This window comes from Vicugna pacos, chromosome 23, assembly GCF_048564905.1.
Source record: "Vicugna pacos chromosome 23, VicPac4, whole genome shotgun sequence".
Lineage (NCBI taxonomy): Eukaryota > Metazoa > Chordata > Mammalia > Artiodactyla > Camelidae > Vicugna > Vicugna pacos.
This window is the reverse complement of record NC_133009.1, coordinates 7,808,978-7,830,460: the sequence shown is the minus strand read 5'-3', so window position 1 is coordinate 7,830,460 and position 21,483 is coordinate 7,808,978. Positions and strand designations below refer to the sequence as shown.

The 21,483-nt window shown below is 49.9% G+C and overlaps 1 protein-coding gene across 7 annotated transcripts in view; it reads left to right on the top strand.

Moving 5' to 3' along the window:
- Positions 1 to 19,352, top strand: part of LOC140688710 (transport and Golgi organization protein 1 homolog) — a 104,955-nt gene extending 85,603 nt beyond the window's left edge. For all 7 annotated transcript variants that reach the window (XM_072948437.1, XM_072948435.1, XM_072948436.1 and 4 more), the window contains 14 exons: positions 2,933 to 3,064; positions 4,423 to 4,447; positions 5,923 to 6,011; positions 6,261 to 6,338; positions 8,151 to 8,223; positions 10,256 to 10,394; positions 11,765 to 11,863; positions 12,563 to 12,623; positions 12,733 to 12,768; positions 12,845 to 12,915; positions 13,036 to 13,130; positions 14,224 to 14,291; positions 17,468 to 17,626; positions 19,196 to 19,352. In XM_072948437.1, the coding sequence (XP_072804538.1) occupies positions 2,933 to 3,064; positions 4,423 to 4,447; positions 5,923 to 6,011; positions 6,261 to 6,338; positions 8,151 to 8,223; positions 10,256 to 10,394; positions 11,765 to 11,863; positions 12,563 to 12,623; positions 12,733 to 12,768; positions 12,845 to 12,915; positions 13,036 to 13,130; positions 14,224 to 14,291; positions 17,468 to 17,626; positions 19,196 to 19,216 (1,146 nt within the window). In that variant the 3' untranslated portion in view covers positions 19,217 to 19,352. The remainder of the gene's footprint in view (positions 1 to 2,932; positions 3,065 to 4,422; positions 4,448 to 5,922; positions 6,012 to 6,260; positions 6,339 to 8,150; positions 8,224 to 10,255; positions 10,395 to 11,764; positions 11,864 to 12,562; positions 12,624 to 12,732; positions 12,769 to 12,844; positions 12,916 to 13,035; positions 13,131 to 14,223; positions 14,292 to 17,467; positions 17,627 to 19,195) is intronic.
- Positions 19,353 to 21,483: the final 2,131 nt, after the last annotated feature.

Here is a 21,483-nt window from a genome sequence, read left to right as displayed (position 1 = left end):
GTTTTTGTCTTTTAATTAAGCTCTTTTGGGGTTTTTTTAGTTTTTTGTTTGTTTTTTGATTCCACATGTAAGTGATATCATATGTTATTTTTCTTTTTCTTTCTGACTGACTTCACTTAGAATGACAGCCTCCAGGTCTATTCATTTTGCTGCAAATGACATCATTTTACTGTTTTTTATGACTGAGTAGTGTTCCATTGTGTAACTATACTGCAGCTTCTTTATCCAATCACCTGTCGGCGGACATTCAGGTGATTTCCATGTCTAGGCTGTTGTAAATAGTGCTGCTGTGACCATTGGGGTGCATGTGTCTTTGAATTAAGGTTCCCTCTGGATGTATGCCCAGGAGTGGGATTGCTGGATCAAATGATAAGTCTGTTTTTAGTCTTTTGAGGAATCTCCACACTTTTTTCCACACTGGATGCACCAAATGACATTCCCACCAACAGTGTAGGAGGTCCCTTTTTTCCACACTGTCCAGGATTTCTCCTTTGTCGACTTTTGAGTGATGCCCGTTGTGACTGGTGTGAGGTAATACTTCAGTGTAGTTTTGATTTGCATTTCTCTGATAATTAGTGATACTGAGCTTTTTTCATGTGCTTATTGGCCATATGTATGTCTTCATTGGAGAATTGCTTGTGTAGGTCTTCTGCCCATTTTTTTTTATTGGGTTGTTTGTTTTCATCTTATTCAGTTGTATGGGCTGTTTATATAGTTTGGAAATTAAGGTCTTGTCAGTTTCATCTTTTGCAAATATTTCTCCCCTTCCGTAGGTTGTCTTTTTGTTTTGCTTATGGTTTCCTTTGCAAAAGCTTCTAAGTTTAATTCGGTCCCACTTGCTTATTTGTGCTTCTGTTTCTATTGGACTTGCAGCAGCTTCTGAGTCGTCCCTTTGCTTCTCCTCTTGGAGGCTGCCCCCGGGACCCTGTGTCCAGCCAGGTTAACGGGAGCCCTGAGAGCCCAGCCGATGTGGATATCAGTGGCTGCGGCCAGCTGGGATGTTTGTAACGGGGAAGTGCCTAGGAGCGACATGGCCGGGGGGACGCGTTGTCGTCCTTGCTTTAGAGTGAAGTGTCCACGTGCTGAGTGTTGATTTACCCAAAGCAGACAGGGTCCTTCGTGTCCTCAGAATTGTTCAAATACAAAGGTAATTCAGGTACATACTGTGAAAGTTTTCACTCTCTCAGAATAAAGCGCCTTCATACCTAGGAAGGAGAGAGAGAGGCTGAGAACACCCCATGGATTTAGGTGGGTTTGTTCTGATGGGCGTGCAGCAGGTTGTTAGGGACCTGGGAGAATCACGTGTCAGGAACAACCTTGGCGCCGAGGCAGCATCACGCCATGGGGACCCTCCACCCAAAGCAGAGTCTGTTCTGTGTCTTCTGAGCTCGCTAAGGAGGGTGTTTCCAGGTCATCTTTGTTGGGATGTTTCCCTCAGAGGGAACAAGGCTGAGCTCTCACAAGTGAGCAAAGCCCTCTTTCCCACCACAGCTTTGAGCATTTGGATAAACTGACTTGTCCTCCACCGTTGCTCATGGACAGAACCGGAGTCCTTCGGCCCTGGTGGGTAGAGTCCAGGTAGGAGGCAGCTAGTGATGTCCGCGCTCAGACAGCACCATGCATGACAGGCATGCCCACGACAAGGGGGTTTTACCAGTTGGTGACCAGACGGTGTTTGTGTTTTTGTGCCTTTGATCTGCACGTCTGTTCTCTGTGCTGAGAGCCACTGCTCGCTCAGACAGCGGCTACGCAAAGACCGTGCGTGCTTCCCACCAGCACACATCTTACTGACCTCACCACTGAGAGCTGGCAATGGCAGTGTTACCGAGTTCAAAGGCTGCTTTCTACAGAGGTTTTATTTGCGCAAGGCTGAAGCTTGGTGTCTGGATTAGTATAAATGCCATTGTGCATTTACTCCCTGCTGTAGTACTTTCAAATCTAGTTTTTACAAAACCATGTGTTTACCTTTTGTTTTGGAGACCACACATTCCAGAAATACAGATTAATTTTCAGGATGGCTGTTCACCGGTGTAGGTACAATATTATGAAGTATGCGTGTGAATTATTTGTACTGATTATTTTGAATTCTGTTTTCACATAACTTCATTCTCACAGTTCTAATCGTATTATACAAGATTACTGGATTATACAAATCTTTACGTATTTCGGAAGTCTGACATTACGTGCTCTGGTTCAGAATCAAAGTGAACGTTGAAAGAAAACCACCATAGGTTTTCGCATGTTGAGCTAAAATAAGGTATAATTAATATTCATTGGAATAGTAATTTTATTGTTGTAACAGCAGCTGACCCACGTTCTCACTCATGTGCAACAGACACACACAAACGTCTCTGTGTGTTGCTCTCAGTTGTGTTTCAGCACTTACATTGGTTGCTGTTCTTTCCCGTCTTCTGTACGTTTTGGGTGTATTTTGGGGGATACTTCATAGGAGTTTACCCAGGTGCTTCATGAAAACACAATAGAGGATACAGGCTTCCCATCCCCTGTAGGTTTGTATTCATTTGTTTATTTTCAATTTCAAGTTGGCTTCTACAGTCATAAGTTAAGTTCTCTTAACTATTTTTTAAATGTTTGCACTGTGTCTGTCAGCAAGAGCAAGTCTGTAACACTCAGGCTTCTTTCTACAGCTTTAGTAATCATAGCACCTTCCAGTGAATGCCGTCTGTTGATGTTTGACGGAGATGTGCAGGGATGACACCATCAGCAGATGAAGGCAGTGTCGTCCCCACACTCCCAGGAGCCTCCTCCTGCTCCCTTTGGGCTCGAGTGTCCGCTCTGTCTTCCCCTAGGAGCCACTTGAGGGGCGCGGTTGCCTCCTGGAGGCTGGCAGGGGGTTTGTAAAGACGATTCGTTGTGACAGATAAACTGTGAGTGTCTTTGAGGTTCCTCATTATCTCCGGTGTCATTTCAGATCGCCCACTTTCTGCCTGACCTTCTCCGCCCTGGGCCTGCTGTTTCCGGAGCTCTGTGGAGGCTTGGCACGATGGCTGCCTCCTGGGCTGTTGCTTCATTTCTCGTGTTCCTGTTCCGGACCGTCCTTGCTGTGAGTGTTACTACAGTAACTGAGCGGTGTCCTTTTAATCACACCTAACAAGAATTTTGAGAGTCACTGGAGTAAATTTAGTTGCATGCCTCAGCCAGAATCCAGGAGTCCCACCCTTTTCTTTGTTTCCTTTCAGATTACTCACATGAACAGAAATTAGTTTTGAAATGGAAATTCATTGCAAAATACTGTCTTTTTAGTGAGAACTCAATGAGCAAGACCACAGTGTATTCTCAATGAGAAAACGACAATTTATAAGCCCTTCTTCTCAGTAACAGAACAGAACTATTTCGTGTTTGGTGAGCCCATCGCTGTTCCCACGTGGCCCTGCCTGTGTGGGGGGTGATGGGACCAGGAAGCTCAGCGCTCCCTGAGCAGCCTGTGAAGTTAGGGGAGCGCCGTGAGTGCCCGCCTGCCCCCCGCAGGTGCGCGCTCCCGCAGCCCGTGGTTACCGCCGGCGTCTGGCCCTGTGACGGTACTCCCGTATCTCGTCGAGGTTTGGGCTGGCCTCAGTATCTCATCATCATTCAAAGTTTTGAATAAAAAAATGTTTTGAGGGTCAAGGAGATGTGTGCTTGCATGGCATTAAAGTGCAGTCCTGCCTGGGTTTACTGAGCTGTGATTCCTGACGTGGTGGCTCACGTCTGAGTCAGGAGGCACTTTGGTTTCTGAAATGGTCGCCGCCTGTCCTGCTGCTGCTCGTGCTCTTATTCCAGCCATTGCCCACGTCCGTTCTCATTTGCTGCCTTCTTAGGTGCCCCTGTGTGTTCAGTGGTCCTCAAAAGTCTTAGGACCTCATGTGTGACAGCTGTGCATCAGTTCAGCACACAGTCAGCTCTGCATAAGGTTTCAGAAAAGCTTGTAGTGAGTCACATGGGCTTATCCTAGTGTAAAGGTGTTGCCTGCATTTTTCTTTTAGTTCCCCCCCCCCTTTTTTTTTCAAGGTTATACAACAATCCAGGCTCTGACTTTAGTGTGGATGTGTAAGGTTTGACAATAAAAAATTCAGATAAATGATGCATCCTTGTATTTGTAAGAACGTCTTATGAACATAAAATAGTTAACAAGCATTATAAAAGTTAAGTAGATTGGTGTTTATTTAATAGAATGTAAGCCGATCTTGTGGCCCCAAATCAGTTATTTACCCTTGTGCCTTCTATCAGAAATGGTGAGTGAAAGATCGTGCCTGAAATAGGAAATGCTGATTTTCGTTATTTTCAATGATATAAATTGTTATGCTGAACCGGAATGCTAATCGTCGTTTCAGTGGATTACTGTTTTGATAGTTTATTACAGACTGTATATTTACTAATTATATGTTTTGACATCAAGTTTAATTTTGCTTCTTTCTCTCCTAGATGAAGCGTCCAAAGAAGTATCAAGGTAAGATATTGGGGTCTAGTTTTCTCTGTAATATATTCTCATTACTGGGATTCAGTGTGGATTTTAATTCAACTAAGAGTAAACACAGTGACTTCTGATGTCAGACCTCTGAACTCTTGAAAAATTTCCTCCTGGGATGGTGTGTACATGACACCATAGAGGAAGTTGGCGTCTATTGAGCTAAGAAGCCAGGAGGGTCACAGGAGGAGGGAGACCAGGATGAGTTTGATTTTGCATAGAAACCTTTAGGAAGCAGGTGATGAGAAGAGTGATGTTTGCAGTGACTCCCTGATGTGACCTGGGTCTTGGTGAAGAGTAAAGGTGCTGAGACACCAGTGGAGCCTGTCAGGACGCTCCAGGCTGAGGGGGGACGCAGGTGTAGCCAGGCGTGTGTGGCACAGCTGAGGGGAAGCATGGGCTGTGACCCGGCAGTGAAGGGGGCCATTAGTGCCGGTCGAGACTTAATGAAAGGGACGCAGCCTGAGGTTGGTGCTTTCTGTGCAGGCTTCACGGACTCTGCTGACCGAGTAGGGGTGTGCGTGGTGGTCAGGGCGGCTGCCCGGTGCTCAGTAGGCCCTCAAGGACTGGTGTTGGTGACAGTGGATGCAGAAGTGCTGGTGCTGAGAAGAGGGATCTCAGCATCAGAGCTTCCCCGCTGGGCAGAGAGATGCGTGTGCGCTGTGTGGTCACATGAGGGAATTAAATGCCCGAGAGAGAAGCCTGGTTCTCAGGGCCGCGTTCTGGAGCGTCACACATGGAGTCACCTGTGGCCGACTGCTTTGTGTGTGCTGGTGTCCTGAAGCAGTGATGGGAGCATTCTCATCCTGGGGATGGAAAAGCTTGTCTTTAGGGCCTGTGAGTCACCCAGGTCCTCCAGTGACTAGGTGGGGAAGCCCCCATGGTACGGAAGTGTCTAATTCCAACGACCTTGTCCTTCAGGGCCCCCAGCGTGGTTTCCATGATAGGCAGTCAGCTGGGCAGCAGGAAGATGGGGAGGCATCTTTGAGTAGCCAGTCGACATTTTGAACTTGCCTTCTGTGGAATTGCACTTAGGGTCTAGAAGTGAGGTCAACATGAATGAAATAAGGTTTTTTTTTTTTAAACAGAGACTTATTTATTTACCTTCATAATTGGATATTTGATCTTTGTTCCATCCCTGGTGGTGACATAATTATTTGAAGTGACTGAATTTTCTAGGAATGGTGCTTGGAGATGGGAGGGAAATTAGGAAAAGACTTTTTATTGTATTTCTTCATCTTTGAAAACATTTTAAATGGGAATATCATTGAATCCAGCTTTTCTTACATATAAAATGCTACTAAATTTTGTTTCCTTCAAGCACAATAGTAAAGCTGAAAAGTTAGTTACACTCATGGTACCAGTCAGATAATGTGTCTCTGCTGCTGATACATTGGGATAATTCAATTTAACTGGGTTTTCCTACCAGTCCTACAAATTGCTTTATCTTCTTTTAGTTAACTTACTGCGAACAAATAAGAAGATCAATAGCTTCATGAAAACAAACAGAGAACTTTCAAAAAGTATATCTTTGTTGGAACAGAAGGTACCGTCCTCTTCTTGTTTTTCATGATTTCACCTGCACCTCCTTCCACCTCTGAGAGCTTGGCAAGTTTTCTCTCTTTTGTTTCATCCTGCTGTCCCATTTCATATGTTCCACAAAGAGTCCAAATTCACAGCCAGCCTCATAGATGCGAAGCACTGCTTTCTGTGTTTGTGGGAGGAATCACACACAGAAGAGATGATGGTCTAACACTGTAATTAATGCTTGTAATCCTGATTCCTTTTTCCGCAGATCACTGAGTCAAAGATAAGTCGCCGAGACACCACTCGTCACAATAGGATGCTCTCTGGGGAAGCCCTTAAATTTAAGGTAAAACTCCTCCTTTCCCTGGATCACACTCCAAGAGCGGTGGCACGATAAGGCGGAGCTGTCACTGACGCAGCGTGTGTTGTTGGAGGGTAGCATCTCTGAGCGACAGCCTCCACGTCCGCGCGGGGCCGGCTCCGGGAGAGCCTGGCACTGCTGCGCTGGCCGGCACGGGGCTCCGAGGCGCTCTGTGCACTGGGCAGGCTGCGCGTTCCCCTCCTCTTGCTTTTGTCCACAGCAGAGTGTGGGAGTTGGGAGCGGCACCTCCCTGTGAACAGTGACCCAGAATTTCATGGTCTAAAACCTCCGTGACTTTTCCTATTTCAGAGACTAGGAAATACATTTTACTTTCACAACCTAGGGAGTTTTCTTGCCACTCACAGCGCCCTCCGAGATACATGGAAAATGCCAGGAAACACCTGAGAGGGGAAGGAAGTTGCTAGCCAAGGAGTACAGCCCCTTGCCCTGTTGATGTTCAACAGGGAACTTTCCATGTGAATTTGGATAAACTGGGTGTGTATTCCACCAGGGACACTCATTTGTGAGCTCTTCGACATGATAAGTTTCCCACCCTTGCTTTCCCTTGTCGTCCGGTCGTGCCTCCCATTGTCCAGTGAGGAGGAAGTCTGTGGAGGTGAGGAAGTAGCTGTGCCTGGAGGTCTTTCTTTGTTCTGCATTTCTTCGTGGGCTTGACATTCGTCCCGGGCCCAGCCTGGATCAGCCGCCCTCACAGGAAACTTAGGGGTGGCTGTGGGTCCTGGCTGAGAAGGGGCAGGATTCCACATGGGTTGAAGAGAAGCAACTGCCCATCAGAAGAAACCAGGACTTGCTGGAAGAGATTGACAGGCTGGCGGTGGAAGAGGACCAGCTAAAGAAGGAAATGCAAGACGCAGGGGGTGAGGAGGAGCTGTTAGGACCGCCAGTGCTAGAACCTGAAGTACAAGGCCCTGTCTGCTGTAAACACTCAAATGCCGCAGTGTCTTCGACCCCAAGCCGAGATTCATACGGAGTCCCAGATGCGCTCAGGCCTGTGGAAGGGGACGTGTGACACTTGCTTTCTTTTCTTTTTAAAATCTGAATGTTCAGAATCATTTCACTGCACTAGTACCGTCTGGAGAGAATGCTCCCCAAGTCTCTGGACGTGTACCAGGGCTAACAGATTTACTGTCTACAGTTTGTTTTGCACTTCACAAATAACTTGTTTTTGAAAAATAAAGTTACACTTTCTGAGCATATCACCCTGAGTGTCCAGTGAAATCTTAGTACACGCTTTGTTTCTATCCTGGGTGAAGATACTGGAAAAAGGAAAATCTCCAGAGAACTTGAAAGGTGCTATTTCAATGAATACTTGAGGAATTTCGGAGGTAAATGCCTCCAGGTGCAGCAGGACTTCGTTGTACACATCAGCTTTCACAAGGAACAGCAATTTCGTGCCCTAGATGATTAAAATGTTGATACCTATTCAAATTATTATTCTTGAGAATTAAGTCATCAATGAGAATGTTTTGCTTTAGATTGAAATTTCTCTTAATAAAGCTCGTGTCCACGAAGCCACAGTGAAATGTGCAGAAGTGTGTGTGCGGGAGGATGCGCAGCTCAGCAGCAAGGAGAGGGTCACAGACGTTAGTCCCCCCCAGAGATGCTTACCTCAGAGAGCCGAGCACCACTGTGTCAGTGTTCAGTTGTGCTGTGGCGCACGCGGAGCCGATGGCCTGTCTTAGCCGTTTCCATGTGTACGGCCTTGTCGCGTTAAGTACATTCACGTTGCTGTGGATCAGTACTTCTTGAACGTCTTTTCTCACATCTGTCTTGCAGCCAGGTGGTTTGAAGACAAGATCTGAGCTTGGGATGCAAAGAACCGTGATGACTGAGGACTGCAGCCTGGAAGGTATGTTGCTTCTTGAGATGAAGACCTCATATGCAGGCTTCCTGGGAGGTAGTGTGCTTCAGTGTCAGACCCCTGAGATAAAATAAATATAATAGAGTCAAACAGGGTTTTTTCGGTTTGTTTTCCAGTGCATGTAAGTTATGTTTATACTATACTGTAGTTCATTAAGTGAGCAATGCCACGGTGTCTAAAAACCCCAATGTTCATAACTTAATTAAAATATACTTTATTACTAAAAGCTACCAGCTGTCCTCGGAGCCTTCAGTGAGGTGTTGTCTCTTTGTTGGTGGATGGTGCTGAATTGATGTTGGTGGCTGCTGACCGATCATTGTGGCGGTTGCTGAAGATTGGTGTGGCTTTTGCAGTTTCATAGCATAAGACCAGAATGAAGTTTGTCACAGGATTAACTCTCCCTTTCAGGAACAAGTCGTCTGTAGCAGGCAGTGCTGTTTGATAGATTTTACACACAGGAGAACTTCTTTCCAGATTGGGGTCAGTCCTCTCAAACCCTGCGGTAGTTTCTCAGCTAAGTTCATGCACTCTCGTAAGTCCTTTGTTATTTCAACCTTCTTCACAGCATCTTCACCAGGAGTAGATTCCATCTCGAGAAAACAATTTCTTTGCTCGTCCATAAGAAGTAGCTCCTCATTCGTGCACATTTACCACACGGTTGCAGCCGTTCAGTCACATCTTCGGGTTCCGCGTCTAACTCTGGTTCTCCTGCTATTTTCAGCACATCTGCAGTTCTTCCTGCACTGAGGTCTTGAGCCCCTCAATGTCACACATCAAGACTGGAATCGATTCCTTCCAAACCCCGGTTCATGTTGATAGTTTGACTTCTTCCCATGAATCACAGATGTTCTTAATGACATCTAGAATAGAAAATCCTTTTCAGGAACTTTCCCATTCATTTGCCCAGACCCATCAGTGGTATCACTACCTTTGGCAGCTAAAACCTTCCAAGGTGTATTTCTTACATAATCAGACTTGAAAGTCATAATTACTTCCGCATCCGTGGGGTGCAGAATGGATATCGTGTTAAGCATGAGGACAGCATTCATCTCATAACATCTCCCTCAGGTCTCCTGGGTGACCGGGTGCATCACCAATGAGCAGTAACATTTTGAAGGAAATGTTTTGCATCTTTTTTAAGCAGTAGGACTCAACAGTGGGCTAAAATACTCAGTCAACCATGATGTAAGCAGATGTGCTGTCGTCCAGGCTTTGTTGCATTTATAGAGCACAGAGTAGATTTCACATGATGCTTATGGGATGTAGGACTTCCAGAGTGTTAAATGAGCATTGGCTTCAGGGTACAGTCACCAGCTGTGTTGGCCCCTCACAAGAAGATCAGCCTGTCCACGGAAGCCTCGATGCCAGGCGCTGACTTCTCCTCTCCAGCTGTGACTGTGCTGGGCGGCCTCCCCTTGCAGTTCTCTGCATTGAAAATCTGTTTCGTGCAGCCACCTTCATTGGCTGTCTTAGCGTCACCTCCTGGAGCACTTGCAGCAGCTTCTGGGTTAGGTCTTCCCACCTTACCCTTGCACAGATATGCAGTGGTGATGGAGTCTTGCCTTAAACTTCATGGATCAAGCCTGTGGCTTCATACCTCTCTCGCGTAGCCTCTTCGTCTCTCTCAGGTTTCCTAGAATTGCTGAGTTAGGGACTTCCCCTGGATTAGGCTTTGTCTTAAAGGAATGTCATGCTTCTTTTAAATCAAAATGATAAAGAATGAAATATTTCAAGAAATACCAAAATGTGACACAGAGGTAAGAAATGAGCAAATGCTGTTGGGAAAAAATGTCACGGATAAAGTTGGTGGACTCGGGGGTGCTACATATCTTCAATTTGCTTGAAAAAACAAACATCATGAAGGGCAGTGAAATGAGACATGTGTGTAGTAGACATGAGCTTGCTCTGGGAAGGTAAGTGGATTCCTGCCTTCAGGATTCTCTCCTTTCTCCACCCCCAGCTCAGCCAAGCTCTTGTGTGCGCACGTACACGTGCAGAGACAATTGTTTTGTGTTTACAGAAAGTGAAAAGAAAGCGCAAGCCCACCACGCTGCGTCGGGGTGTCTGAAAGTGGGGAAGGAAGCCAGTCTCCACCGGCGGGAGAAGAAAGTGCGCTTCCTTGATGAAATCTGTGGAGAAGGAAGTTTGGGCACCCAAGGGTAAGGCGTTCCGTGTTAATTCCGACACATGCTGCCGTGTGAATGAATGTGTGGAAACGTGGATGTCACGATGTGTGTCAGAATTCCCACCACCATTTTTTACCGTGTTTGACCTGGACGTGTTTGGTTTACTTTCCTGCCGTGATTTGTCACCTGCTGCTTTTCATCCTGACTGGTCACCGGAGGTCTTGCTTGCGTTTAGTTTGACATCTTAGCGGGTTCTTGGGCCAGATTCAATCACTTCGTTATCTGGATCCTCCTGAGTCCATTTTCATTGTCCTTCGGTTTCAAGCCCATCATAGTGTCATGGTCTGCCGTGCATCCATAACGTTTATTAAACTCTAGACGCTGTGTAGAAAATAGAGGAAATCGGAGGCCTCGTGTGAGGTTAACTTGCTGCAGAGAAGGTGGGCGTTACAGCTGGCAGGTGATCAGGGCACCAGCAGTGCTGCGTCCTGTTAACCCAGTTAGCAGCTGAGATCAGTCAGTGTAGGCTCAGCCCTCCTGAGGCCCGTGTGTCTCCTGTCCACCTCTACTCCTGGCACGTAGCTCTCGTGGATCCCACCTAAGGCCTGCGGGGCTCCCTAGGAATCACCTGCGCTGACGGCCGTGAGCTCCAGCCGTCTGACTGCGGTGTCCGTGTGTGGGGAGGTGGGTCACCAGCTGCCGGGCTGCTGTGTGCCTCAGTGGTTTCCTCTGTAGTTGCCGGGTGAGCCCTGGGGAAGGTGGACCCCGTCCTGGGCTTCCTTCTCCATCTTGGCCTCATGTTCCTTCCTGGCTTGTTAGCAACTTGGTACCTTTGTTCATGGACTTCATAATTTGTCCAGCATTTCCTTTCATTCTCAGGGGGAGGTCATGGACTTCACACCCATTAACCCACGTTCAAAAGGAAACATTTTCTTCTGTTCCCTGAAGAACCAGGTTGTGCCCCAGGCTTTGACTGAAATCAGGGCTCTCCATGGGAGAAATGAAATGAGTCATGAACGCTTGCTTCATCCTAATGTGTTCGGTTGTGATGACTTGGTCAGGCCGTGTGTCCCATGTTGAAACGCAGTGAGCTCACGCTGTCCTGGTCACAGGAGCCTGAGCCTGGGGGCGCCCGGAGCGCAGCTCACTTGGGCTCTTCCTGTGAGCGTACTTTATGCACAAGTGATTAGGGATGGAGACGCTGAAGGGAAGCTCGGGTACCAAACACTTGCCAGAGGTCTGAGTTTAATTTTTTCATACCTATTAATGGGGCCTTTAATTCTTTCCTCTGTATTTGTCAGTCTGTGCATTTATGGGGAAGGGCAAAAGGAACATTGAATTCTTCCCTTCCATTTTCTGGGAGGGAAACTGGCAGAATTTCACAGAGTTTCTTTTCCTCTTAGCAAGGTGGACATGAACAGATGTGAGCTGGTGGAAAAGAAGCAGCTGTTGGCAGCAGAGGAGAGGGCAAAACTGGCTGAAAAAGAGACACGAATGTACAAGTGAGTTCAGCTCCTCAACACCCGCAGCTCAGAAAACCCCTCATGGATTTTTTAAAAGCTTTTCTAAAATGTTCAGACACAGTATCATACACAGACCAAAACAAATGTTCAGAAGACATTTGTATTCATACTTCACACAGGAGAGAAAATGTTAAGTTTTACACACGTTAAGTTAAAGGTTTAACTTTACAAAATATTAAGTTACTAAGAATTTGCTGGTCCCCAGTGCTGGCCAGACTGTGGAAAGACAGTCCACAGAGGTGTTTCTGAAGGTGCTATAAACTGCTCTCAACCTGAGGACAGCAGTTTGGTGTAGCGTCAGGTGCACCAGTAATTATGGCCACGCCACTGGAGAGAACTACATGTCGTAAGGCTGAGAGGCAGGACAAGGATGTAAGGAAAAGAAGAATCGAATTTTATGATGAAAGATACTCAGTACAGGATACAGTAGGGAAATGCTGAGGATGGGCAAGGAAATTACATGAGTGCAGAACGTGGCGGGCGTGACGTAGTGGTGAGGGAAGGAGTGACTGCAGCGGTAGCTTCGAGCCTACTGTGCTTGTACAGTCATGTGACATCTGTCATGTGTGGTTAGGCAATGTGTACAAGCGTGTAGTTCGGATCATATGACTTGAGCAGGTTATTTAAAATCATACCCAGCATTGTGTTTTCTCTGATGAAACAATTTGTACCTCGTAGGAGAAGACTTGAAGAATTGCAACAGAAAATGCAGGAGGCAGAGGACGCCTTCAGACACCAGGTACCCTGCCTTCCCCCTGACACACCCGAGTCCTCGGCACCTGATGCAGACGGTTCCCGTGGCCCTGAGAGCCCCAACCACGGGCCGTTTCTTGTGTTGACTTTTTCAGATCACACTTGCTGAGAGGAAGGCTGCAGACAACTGGGTGAGAATTTGTTCCCTTCCTTCCCTTTGTGCACAGTCGGCCACAACTGAACGTGGGTGTGGTTTTTCTCACACAGCTCAGGGCTCACGGCCTGGAGATGGAAAAGGCTCAGATGAGAAGAAGGGAGGTTGCCCACCTGAAACAAAGGTACAGAATTTTGACACATTTTTAAGAGTGTTTTGAGATTTCTAAGGATTGGCTGTTTGTGTCGAGGAGAGGAATTGATGATGTAATCCTTGTTGAAGCCATTCTTTCTCTGTCTTTAAGATTGGACGTCGCCTGCGGACAGAGGCAGGCAGGGGAGTGCGTGAGGCAGGCGCCCACCCCAGGGGGACCACACAGGCTGCCTCCTCCCCTGAGAGGTAAGGAGCGCACCGTGAAGGGCAGCAGCTTCATTTCTGCAGCAAAAGCCGCCCAGTGGACTTCTTGTCCCCATGGGTGATTGTTGGGTTTCCTGGACACCATGCCATACACTCACCGCAGGGAACAGGTTCCCACTTGACTGACAGAACACTGTTTTCACATGCCACCCACCAGCAGGGCTCTGTCCCCTGTGAGCAGTGGGCCGCCCCCCAGGCCCTTGGTTGGCTGGCGTGGCTGGTTTCTGTGCACTAGAAGACATGAGCGTCAGCACCCTCTTCCCTCCTGGAGACACTGTTGAAGGCTGGATTTTCCTTTGATTTCAGAAACATAACATGCACAGTGTTTTAGAATGAAGGCAGTGTTTCCTGATGAGGAAAACATCATCTTCGTTTGTCTTGGTGCATTAATATTCTATTCAAGATCTGCTTTAAGACAGCCAGCATTTCTTTACTACTTTCGCAGGTCCCTTCATTCTTACAAAAAATGTTGCACAGTGACCTAGAGTAGCCAGCTAGTAAGTGACATTTCTACATAGTCTCAGTCTTCCAGAGTTGTAAGTGTAACTCTAGATCTTCCATTGGATTCTCCAGATACTTCACCATTGTTTTGCCCATTATTACAATATTAGTCTTTCTAAAGCCACTTCTTTCATAAATACTTACACCTGGTCACTTAAACAAGACATTCTATCAGACTGAAAGACTTTAAAAATTAACCAGTGGGCTGACGCGAAAGCGAGGTGGAGCTCGTGGTCAGGGGGCGTTGATACTCTTCCTATGAACGGCTCTTCTGTTTTCATGTTTAACCTACATAGAAACTGTGGCTTCCCCTGAAGTGTATGGTGAGTCCCCTGCGTGAGTGCTGATTTCCAGGGATCTGAGCCGTGAGCTCCCATCCAGGTTAATTAGTTATGAAAACACCTGGACTAGGGCTCTGGGGTGTCCTCCTCAAGGGTCAGGGGCCCAGGCTCCCCTGGTCCTCGGGGTCGCCTGCGACACGACGGAAGCCCTCCGCCTCTGCCTGCAGCCCGGGCGTGGGCGGGAGCGGGCATCTGTCAAGAGTCGGCCGTCAGCGCTGCTCTCCCTTTATCAGGTTCAGGACCTGGCGCCGCGCCTGTGAGGAGCGGAGGCTTCTTCCCCGACGAGGCCGAGGACACCCAGGTGAGTGCCTTCTTCCCGTCGTGTCTCCGTGGTCATTTTGTGTCGGGACTATCTCTGGAAACATCTGTTTTTCTCCAACCGCCCTTTCCTGGCCTTGCTTCTGGATTGGGTGTTCTGTGATGCGTCTGCCGTGTCACTTTTCAAAAGCAGACTCTTCCCCACGGCCTCTCCACTCAGCGGGTCACCTTTGGTGCTGCCTACACAGGCCATGGGTGCTTAGAGGCTGCAGACGGCAGGGCTGGCTCTGCGGCCGGAAGCAACCCGAGGGGATGACACTCACCTCCGCGCACGTCCCCTGGCGCGGCTGGCTCTTGTTCCTGGAGAAGAGCGTTTCACGTTACGCTCACATAGCCCGGTTCCCTGACGGCCCGCGCAGCTGCAACAGTTGGTAAATCTTCTGAGCGTGGTTGAAAGGACTTTTCCTTCTTGGTATCAAAATACGTACCTTTTAATTGTGTCATTTAGACAATTCCAGACAGTTTTCCACAGAACAAGGTTAGTCTGCTTTTCCTAGTTTACGTTAAATTGAGTATTGCCTGTGGAGTGAGATAAATCCCACGGCTGTGCCTGTGTGACTTCTGTGGGCAGCATTGCTCCTGCCAGGAAACCCCTTCCCAGCTTGCCTCCAGGCCTCCAGGATCGCCATCTGTCCAGAGATCTTTGTGACCCTGGGCAGCACCGCCAGACAGAGGGGAGCAGAGGCGCCCAGCAGGGCCCGGCAGTCAGAGCTGGTCAGCACCCTGCTCTGCCTTTGGCAGCAGTGTGACCCTGGGGGTTTATCTCTCTCCTCGTTGAGCCTTGGTTTCCTTACGATTAGAGCAGGATGGTCACTGTTACCTTGTGTAGTTCTGAGAATCAGAGACAGGACGTGAAAAGTCTTTATGAGTCTCAGCTGAGCAGCTGTTGCATGTGTGGAGAAGGGACCTAGACCTTAGGTAAACAATCTGGTTCTAAGCCTCCAGGAGTAACAGAGAAGCCCAGAGTTCACAGAAAGAAGGAAGGAATACAGATGAGAGGAAATGAATGAAACAGCGAAGATGAAAACCATAAAAAAGGTGAACAAAACCAAGAGTGTGTTGTTGAAGAGGGTTTTAAAAATTGACAAGCCTTTACCTAGACTAACAAATTGTCAAGAGGGAGAGGACCCACGTCCACAGCATTATAAATAAAACAGGAGACGTTATGACTGATGGCACCGAAATACGAAAGATTGTAAGAGGCTACTGTGGACAGCTGCGCAGCAACATACTGGACAACTTATACAAGAAATGGAAAGACTGTATTTCCTAATTCTAATATATGACCTACCAACACTAAATCGGGAAGAAACAAAACAGACCAGTTACTGCAAAGATGGAACCAGCTGTATTAAAATCCCGAGAAAGAAAAACCGAGGAACTGACGGCGTCGTTGGTGAAGAGAACCAGACAGTAAACAGGACTTGATGCCAGCACCCCTCTAGCTCTTCCCAAAACTCAAAGAGAAAGGAGCACTCACACTTACTTTCCGAGGCCAGCGTTGCCCTGATACAAAGGCAGAAAAGGCCTCTACAAAAAATGGAGGCCAAGCTCCCTGATGAGTACAGATGCAGAACTGCTCAGAAAATACGAACAGTTCAAATTTATCGCCACATCAAGGGCATCATTCTCCATGACCACGTAGGATTTATGTTGGGGGACACACAGGTGGTTAAATGTGATGCATTGACGGAAGGAATAAAAGCTCCTACGGCCGTCTAAGTAGGCACAGGAAAGGCCTCTGACAGGGTTCAGTGCCCGTCCCTGGCATACTCTCTTACCAGATTAGGTGCAGAAGGAACTCGCCTCAACACGGTGAAATCCACACACGTGCACAGCTGGCGCTGTACTCTGTGGTGAACGTTTCAGAGCCTTTCCTCTGAGATCAGGAAGGAGAGCAGAGTCCAGCGCCCACGCTCACCACTGCCGTTCCGTCTAGGACAGGAAGCTGCAGCCAGAGCGGTAAGACAGGGGAAAGGAGAGAGTCAGACTGGAAGGGAAGGAGCAGAGTGGCCTGTTTGCAGACGACATGGTCTCATGTGTAGAAAACGCCCGATGTCACCACCAAACAATGTTAAATTTAATGAACAAATTCATTAAAGTCGCAAGATAAAAAACAATTAATAGTCAGTAACAGCATTTTTAGTCATTAACAGATTATCTGAAAAAAAAAAAAAACAAAGGACACGACCCCACTTACAATAGCACCAAAAATAGTAAAACACTCGGCAACAGCTTTAACCAAAGAGGTGAAAGATGTCTGCACAGAAAACTACAGAACACTGATGAGAAAAATGAAGGTGGCACAACTACATGGGAAAGTCTCCCATGCTCATGAATTGGAAGAATTATTATTGTTAAACTGTCCGTGCCCCAGAAAGCAATCCATAGATTCGTTGCTTTCCCTTTCAAGATTTCAATGTCATTTTTATAAAAGTAGGGGAAAAATTCTTAATGTTTATATGGATTCCCCCAGACACCCTGGGGAGCCAACATGATTTCCTGAGAAAGAAGAACACAGTGGTGGAGGCATCACAGCCCCCGATTGCAGGCTGCGTCATAAAGCTGTAGTTCCCAAAGCTGGCACGAAGCCAGACCCGGGACCGGTGGGACGCGCGCAAGAGCCCAGCAGTGAACCCACGCGGACACAGGTCACCGGACACTTGACGGGAGCCGCGGGTGCTCAGTGGAGAAACGGCAGTGTCTGGGATAAGTGGCGCTGCGGAAGCTGGGTATTCCCGCGTGGAAGGATGGGGCTCCTGTCTTCTACCCCCAAAGTTTAACTTGGAGTGGCTTAAACCCTTAAGGGGAAGACCTGAGACCACCATTCCTTCTCCTCTCTGCTCTTAGCTCTCAGAGAAGGAGCCGTGGTGGGGGGGTGGCCCTGGGGATAGATGCTGGCTTGTCTCTGACCCCCGAGGCCTGGTCCCTTCCCTCCCTACGTGTGCAGCCCCTGGCAGTGACTTACAGCCTGGCCTCCTACAACTTCCCTCGGTTCCCAGTGGGACCCGCCAGAGGGCAGAGTTTGGGGGGCACTGATGCTGTTCTTTGGAACCCTGGTGGATGGGGAGGTGACAGGGACGGATCCTGTCTTGGCTGGCGTTTGTGTTCGTGTGTTTGCCCACCATAGTAACATATTTTGAAACTTCTGTCCTGCAGGTCCGTGTGGCTGGAAGAGCCCCCCGTCCCATCCCAGCAGCAGCCTACGTGCTGTACCCCAGGCGATGTCCACCACCCTTCGTGGGCTGTGTGTCACCTCCACCGGGACCACCCTGGTGGCCCTGGGACCTCAACCGGCACCTCCACCTCCACTCTGTGGTAAGATGAACGCACAGTCAATCTGTGTCCGTTGAGTCTCTGCAGAAGGAGGGGAGCTGTCACTCCAGGGCTTTGCAGCACAGGGGTAAACCTGACCGAGGACACTGTAATGTTCTAGGTCCTTAGCGCGCACGTTTGATGGACTGTGTCGTTTCCCCGCCCTGCCCTGGGCAGCAGGTGTCTCCTGCAGAGAAGGAAAGAGGCTATTGACAGAAAGTCAGACGTCCCAGTTCTGCACGTGTGCCTGGTGCGCGGACCATGTTGTGTGTGCTCTGTGAGGGGGGAGGCACATCCGTAACTTCAGGGGCTTAAGGTGTTTCCTCGAGAGGTGGGGAGGAGACAGAGAGGGGGAGAGAGACAGTCAGAACAGACGGCTTGTGGTCACCGTAAGAGAAGGGCCAGTACAGGGCCCCGGAGTACAGAAGAGGGACACGTGAGCCACACAGGAGCAGATAGGTGGCTGTGGAGGGGAAGGAAGGAGATGGGGGGTGCCCAGTGGGGGTTTGTTGGATTCGCTCAGATGGAGCTGGAAGGTCACTCCCAGCAGGGCAGGCCGTTGGGGCAGGATGTGTGAAGGCAGCACGGGGCCCACGCAGAGCCACGCGTGTGTTCAGGGGGCCCAGTGCGGCCCTGCAGTTGTGCCCGTCAGAACCCGCTGCTGCCAGAAAGCCCTGAGTTCACCACCTTCTGCAAAGATGACTGTCGCCCTTGGGCTTCTGAGTGTCCTGTCCCAGGTGGAGGAAAGCCCTGGGCATGAGGGAAACTGACGTTTAACTGGGTTTGTTCAGGATATTTTGTGTGGCTGAAGTTTTCTTTTGCCCCAGTGATTCGAAAAGTGCAGGCAAGTTTCAGACCAGCTGAGCAGCTGTCTGGGCCTTCAGCATGAGGCAGCTTCTTTGGGAGATCCGTGGGTGATCAGGGGACCCCCCCCTTGCAGGACCCTTCTCCCCACACCCCTGCACCCTCTGGTCACCACACCATCAGCTGTGCATCTGCCACGTTTATGTCACAGTCTCCAATTTCTGATTCTTTGCTTGAATTCCTGACGTTCAGTCCTGAATACCGAGACTCAGGGGGGCCTCCACAGGGTCTCAGGTTTGTTACATGTGAACCGAGGGTAACGCTGGTTTCGGATGTCATTGTGAGGAAGGTTGGATCAAGTACACATACTATTTTCAAAAATGGACATACTTCTCACTCAGCATTCTCCTATTTAAAAGAAAATGTCTGCACACGGATTCATCAAAAGGTACCCCGGCAAGTACATTAAGTTAAACTAAAGATACGAGAGCTCAGGCCGAGTTTACCACTGTCTGCTTTGAAGGTGAGGCGAAGGGTCCCTTTCTTCTATTAAAACTCATGTCTTACTAGTTAAAGAAGGAAGTGTAATAATGAGAGTGTGTGCATTCTGGGGTCTGTGTCTGAGGTCTGAAGACAGTCATTTTCGTTATATAGACACACAGAGATGCACATGCAACTGCAGCGTCCATTGGAGTCCATACATACATAAGAGAAGGCAAAACAGGAAAGAAGACCCCATCAAAACACAAAGCCCTCTTTGCCTTTCAGGACAGTCGGTGTGAGCTTTGAAGAGGCCCCTGCGCTGCAGCAGTGACACATAGAGCTGACGGCAGAGGCACATTACGGCCCCGGTGTCTCCCTGCTCCATCCTGCCCCCTCTGCTGTGGTCTCTCCTGTCGTCACCCCTAATAAACCTGTTACAGTTCTCTGTCTCAGTGTCTGCTTCCTGGAGGATCAGTGGTCACACCCTCTCAAGGGGACACAGTGCGATTCACGGGCACACAATTCACAAGCCAGCAGGAACTAGGGTGTCGGGGCAGACGCAAGGTCACCCCTGTTGGGCAGCAGTGACCGCAGGAGCCTAGGAGCTCCCCCTGGGGCGGTGGGCACAGCCTATGTCTAGATCCAGTGATGGCGGTGTTTTTTCCGTCTATAAACACTCACTGGGCACACAGGGTCTGTCAGTCACAGGGGTGTCCAGTCGTGAGACACATGACCAGGATGAAGGGGCCGTGTCTCGTGGTGAGGAGCGGACGAGGGGCCAGGAGCAGCCGTGGGCGTCCAGCGAGAGGCCCTGCACTGACCCAGGCCTGTGCCTCTGCCCCACGTGGTCACCTGCCCCTGCAGCCCCAGTTCTAGGCAGACTGAGGGGGACTGAGGGCAGCAGTTTTCTCAGTAAGTCCCATGAGCTCCCTTCATCCTCCCACAATTTCCTTACTACGAAGTGAGCAGGGCAGGGGTCGCTGTTTGGGACAGCACCACTGCCAAGGAAATGGTGTTGGGTAGAAAAGCCTGGCTCCCTTCAGGTCTCCCAGTCCACTCCATTCTGCCCTGGCTGCCCCTGGAGCCTGCGGGGCCCGCCCTCCTTCCAGGTGGGGAAGGCGGCCAGCCCTGCAGGAGCAAATCCAGCAGGAGCAGCCTCTGTACCCAGACTGCGTCCACTGTGAGCAGTGCCAGGGCCGCAGCTTGGCCGTGAGGGTGCAAGGGCTGGGATGGGTGGGGCCCTGTCACCCTGGACAGGGCTGGACCGGAATTGAGGGCCTGGGAGGAGACAGGGAGAAAGACAGTGCATGAGTGACAGGTGGGGGTCAAGTCAGAGAGAGTGACAGGAGGTGATAGAGGAGGACCAGGTAGAGCGAAGCAGAGACAAGACAAGGCAGGAAGGAAAGAAGGAGTCAGCCCAGGGTGCGTGGTGGGGACCATGGGCCAGGGTGACTCGGAAGGGGAGTTGGCCCGTCCTTCACCCTACAGCTGCCACTATCAGGGCCCCAGGGACCAGCAGCCCGCCCAGGTTACAGGCACCATCCACCCTCAGGAGGGGGCCGAGAGCCGCCCCCACTGCCCTCTGGCCACCCCGGTAAGGGGCACCAGGAGGGCTCCCCCAGCACCACAGAGGTGCTGTCTCTAGTTTAACACAGAGACACTGTGAGCAGGCACCGTCCGTCCCCGTTCCACAGAAGGGAAACTGAGGCTCGGCCAGCCGGCTGACCTGGCCCTGTCTGCAGGGTTATTTAGTTTCCTGATTCTTCTTTCCCAGTCAGGTCGGTGCCCCCTGTGTTACTAAGAAGGTCCATGTGTGCAGGATGTGTGCACGTGTCGGGGGCGCAGGATCCCGGGAAGCCTGAGGGAGGTGGGCACGTCTGCCCTTGGGAGGCCCCGGTAGGCTCAGATAGAACTTCCTAGGGCAGCCCCACATCCTGAAGGGTAAGTGGGTGTTTGCCGGGCAGAGGACAGGGCAGCCCAGGCCGAGGCATGACCTGAGCAAAAGCCTGAGCACATGAGTGTCTTCAAGGTCTGCAGGTGTTCGGGGTGGCAGGACCCTGAGCAAACAGAAGTGTGATGAGAGTGAGGGGCTGAACGGGGCAGCCTGGAGCAGAGCAAGCACAGGACGGGGTCCCCACCTCACCCTCCAGCAGCTGACCACCTTGGGTCCTTTCTCCTCCTGGGCAGCTCCACCTGGCTTCCAGCCAGGTTCCCCTGAGGACCCCTGTGCCCAGGCAGGCGGGCAGGGGAACGAGGCATCCCTGGGGGCTGGGCCTGGCAGGCTTGGTGGGTGTGGTGGATTTTGGGGGCGGGGCCGGCCCTGCTGGCAACCCAGCACCACCAGGTGTCCCCTCCCTGCCTGGTGGGGATGCCTCGCCAGTCTGCCCGCACCTCTCTGCTGTGAGTGGAGTATCACCCAGGAGCCTCTTTAGGGCAGGCCTGGGATGCCCCACAGTCAGCCAGGGCATTGGGGGCCTGGTTGGCTGTTGCGGGCTGAGAGTGGGAACAGATGGTAGCCGTCGCGCTGCGGGGAAGGCTGGTCTAGTGCCCCAACCGGCTCCGTGCTCATGAAG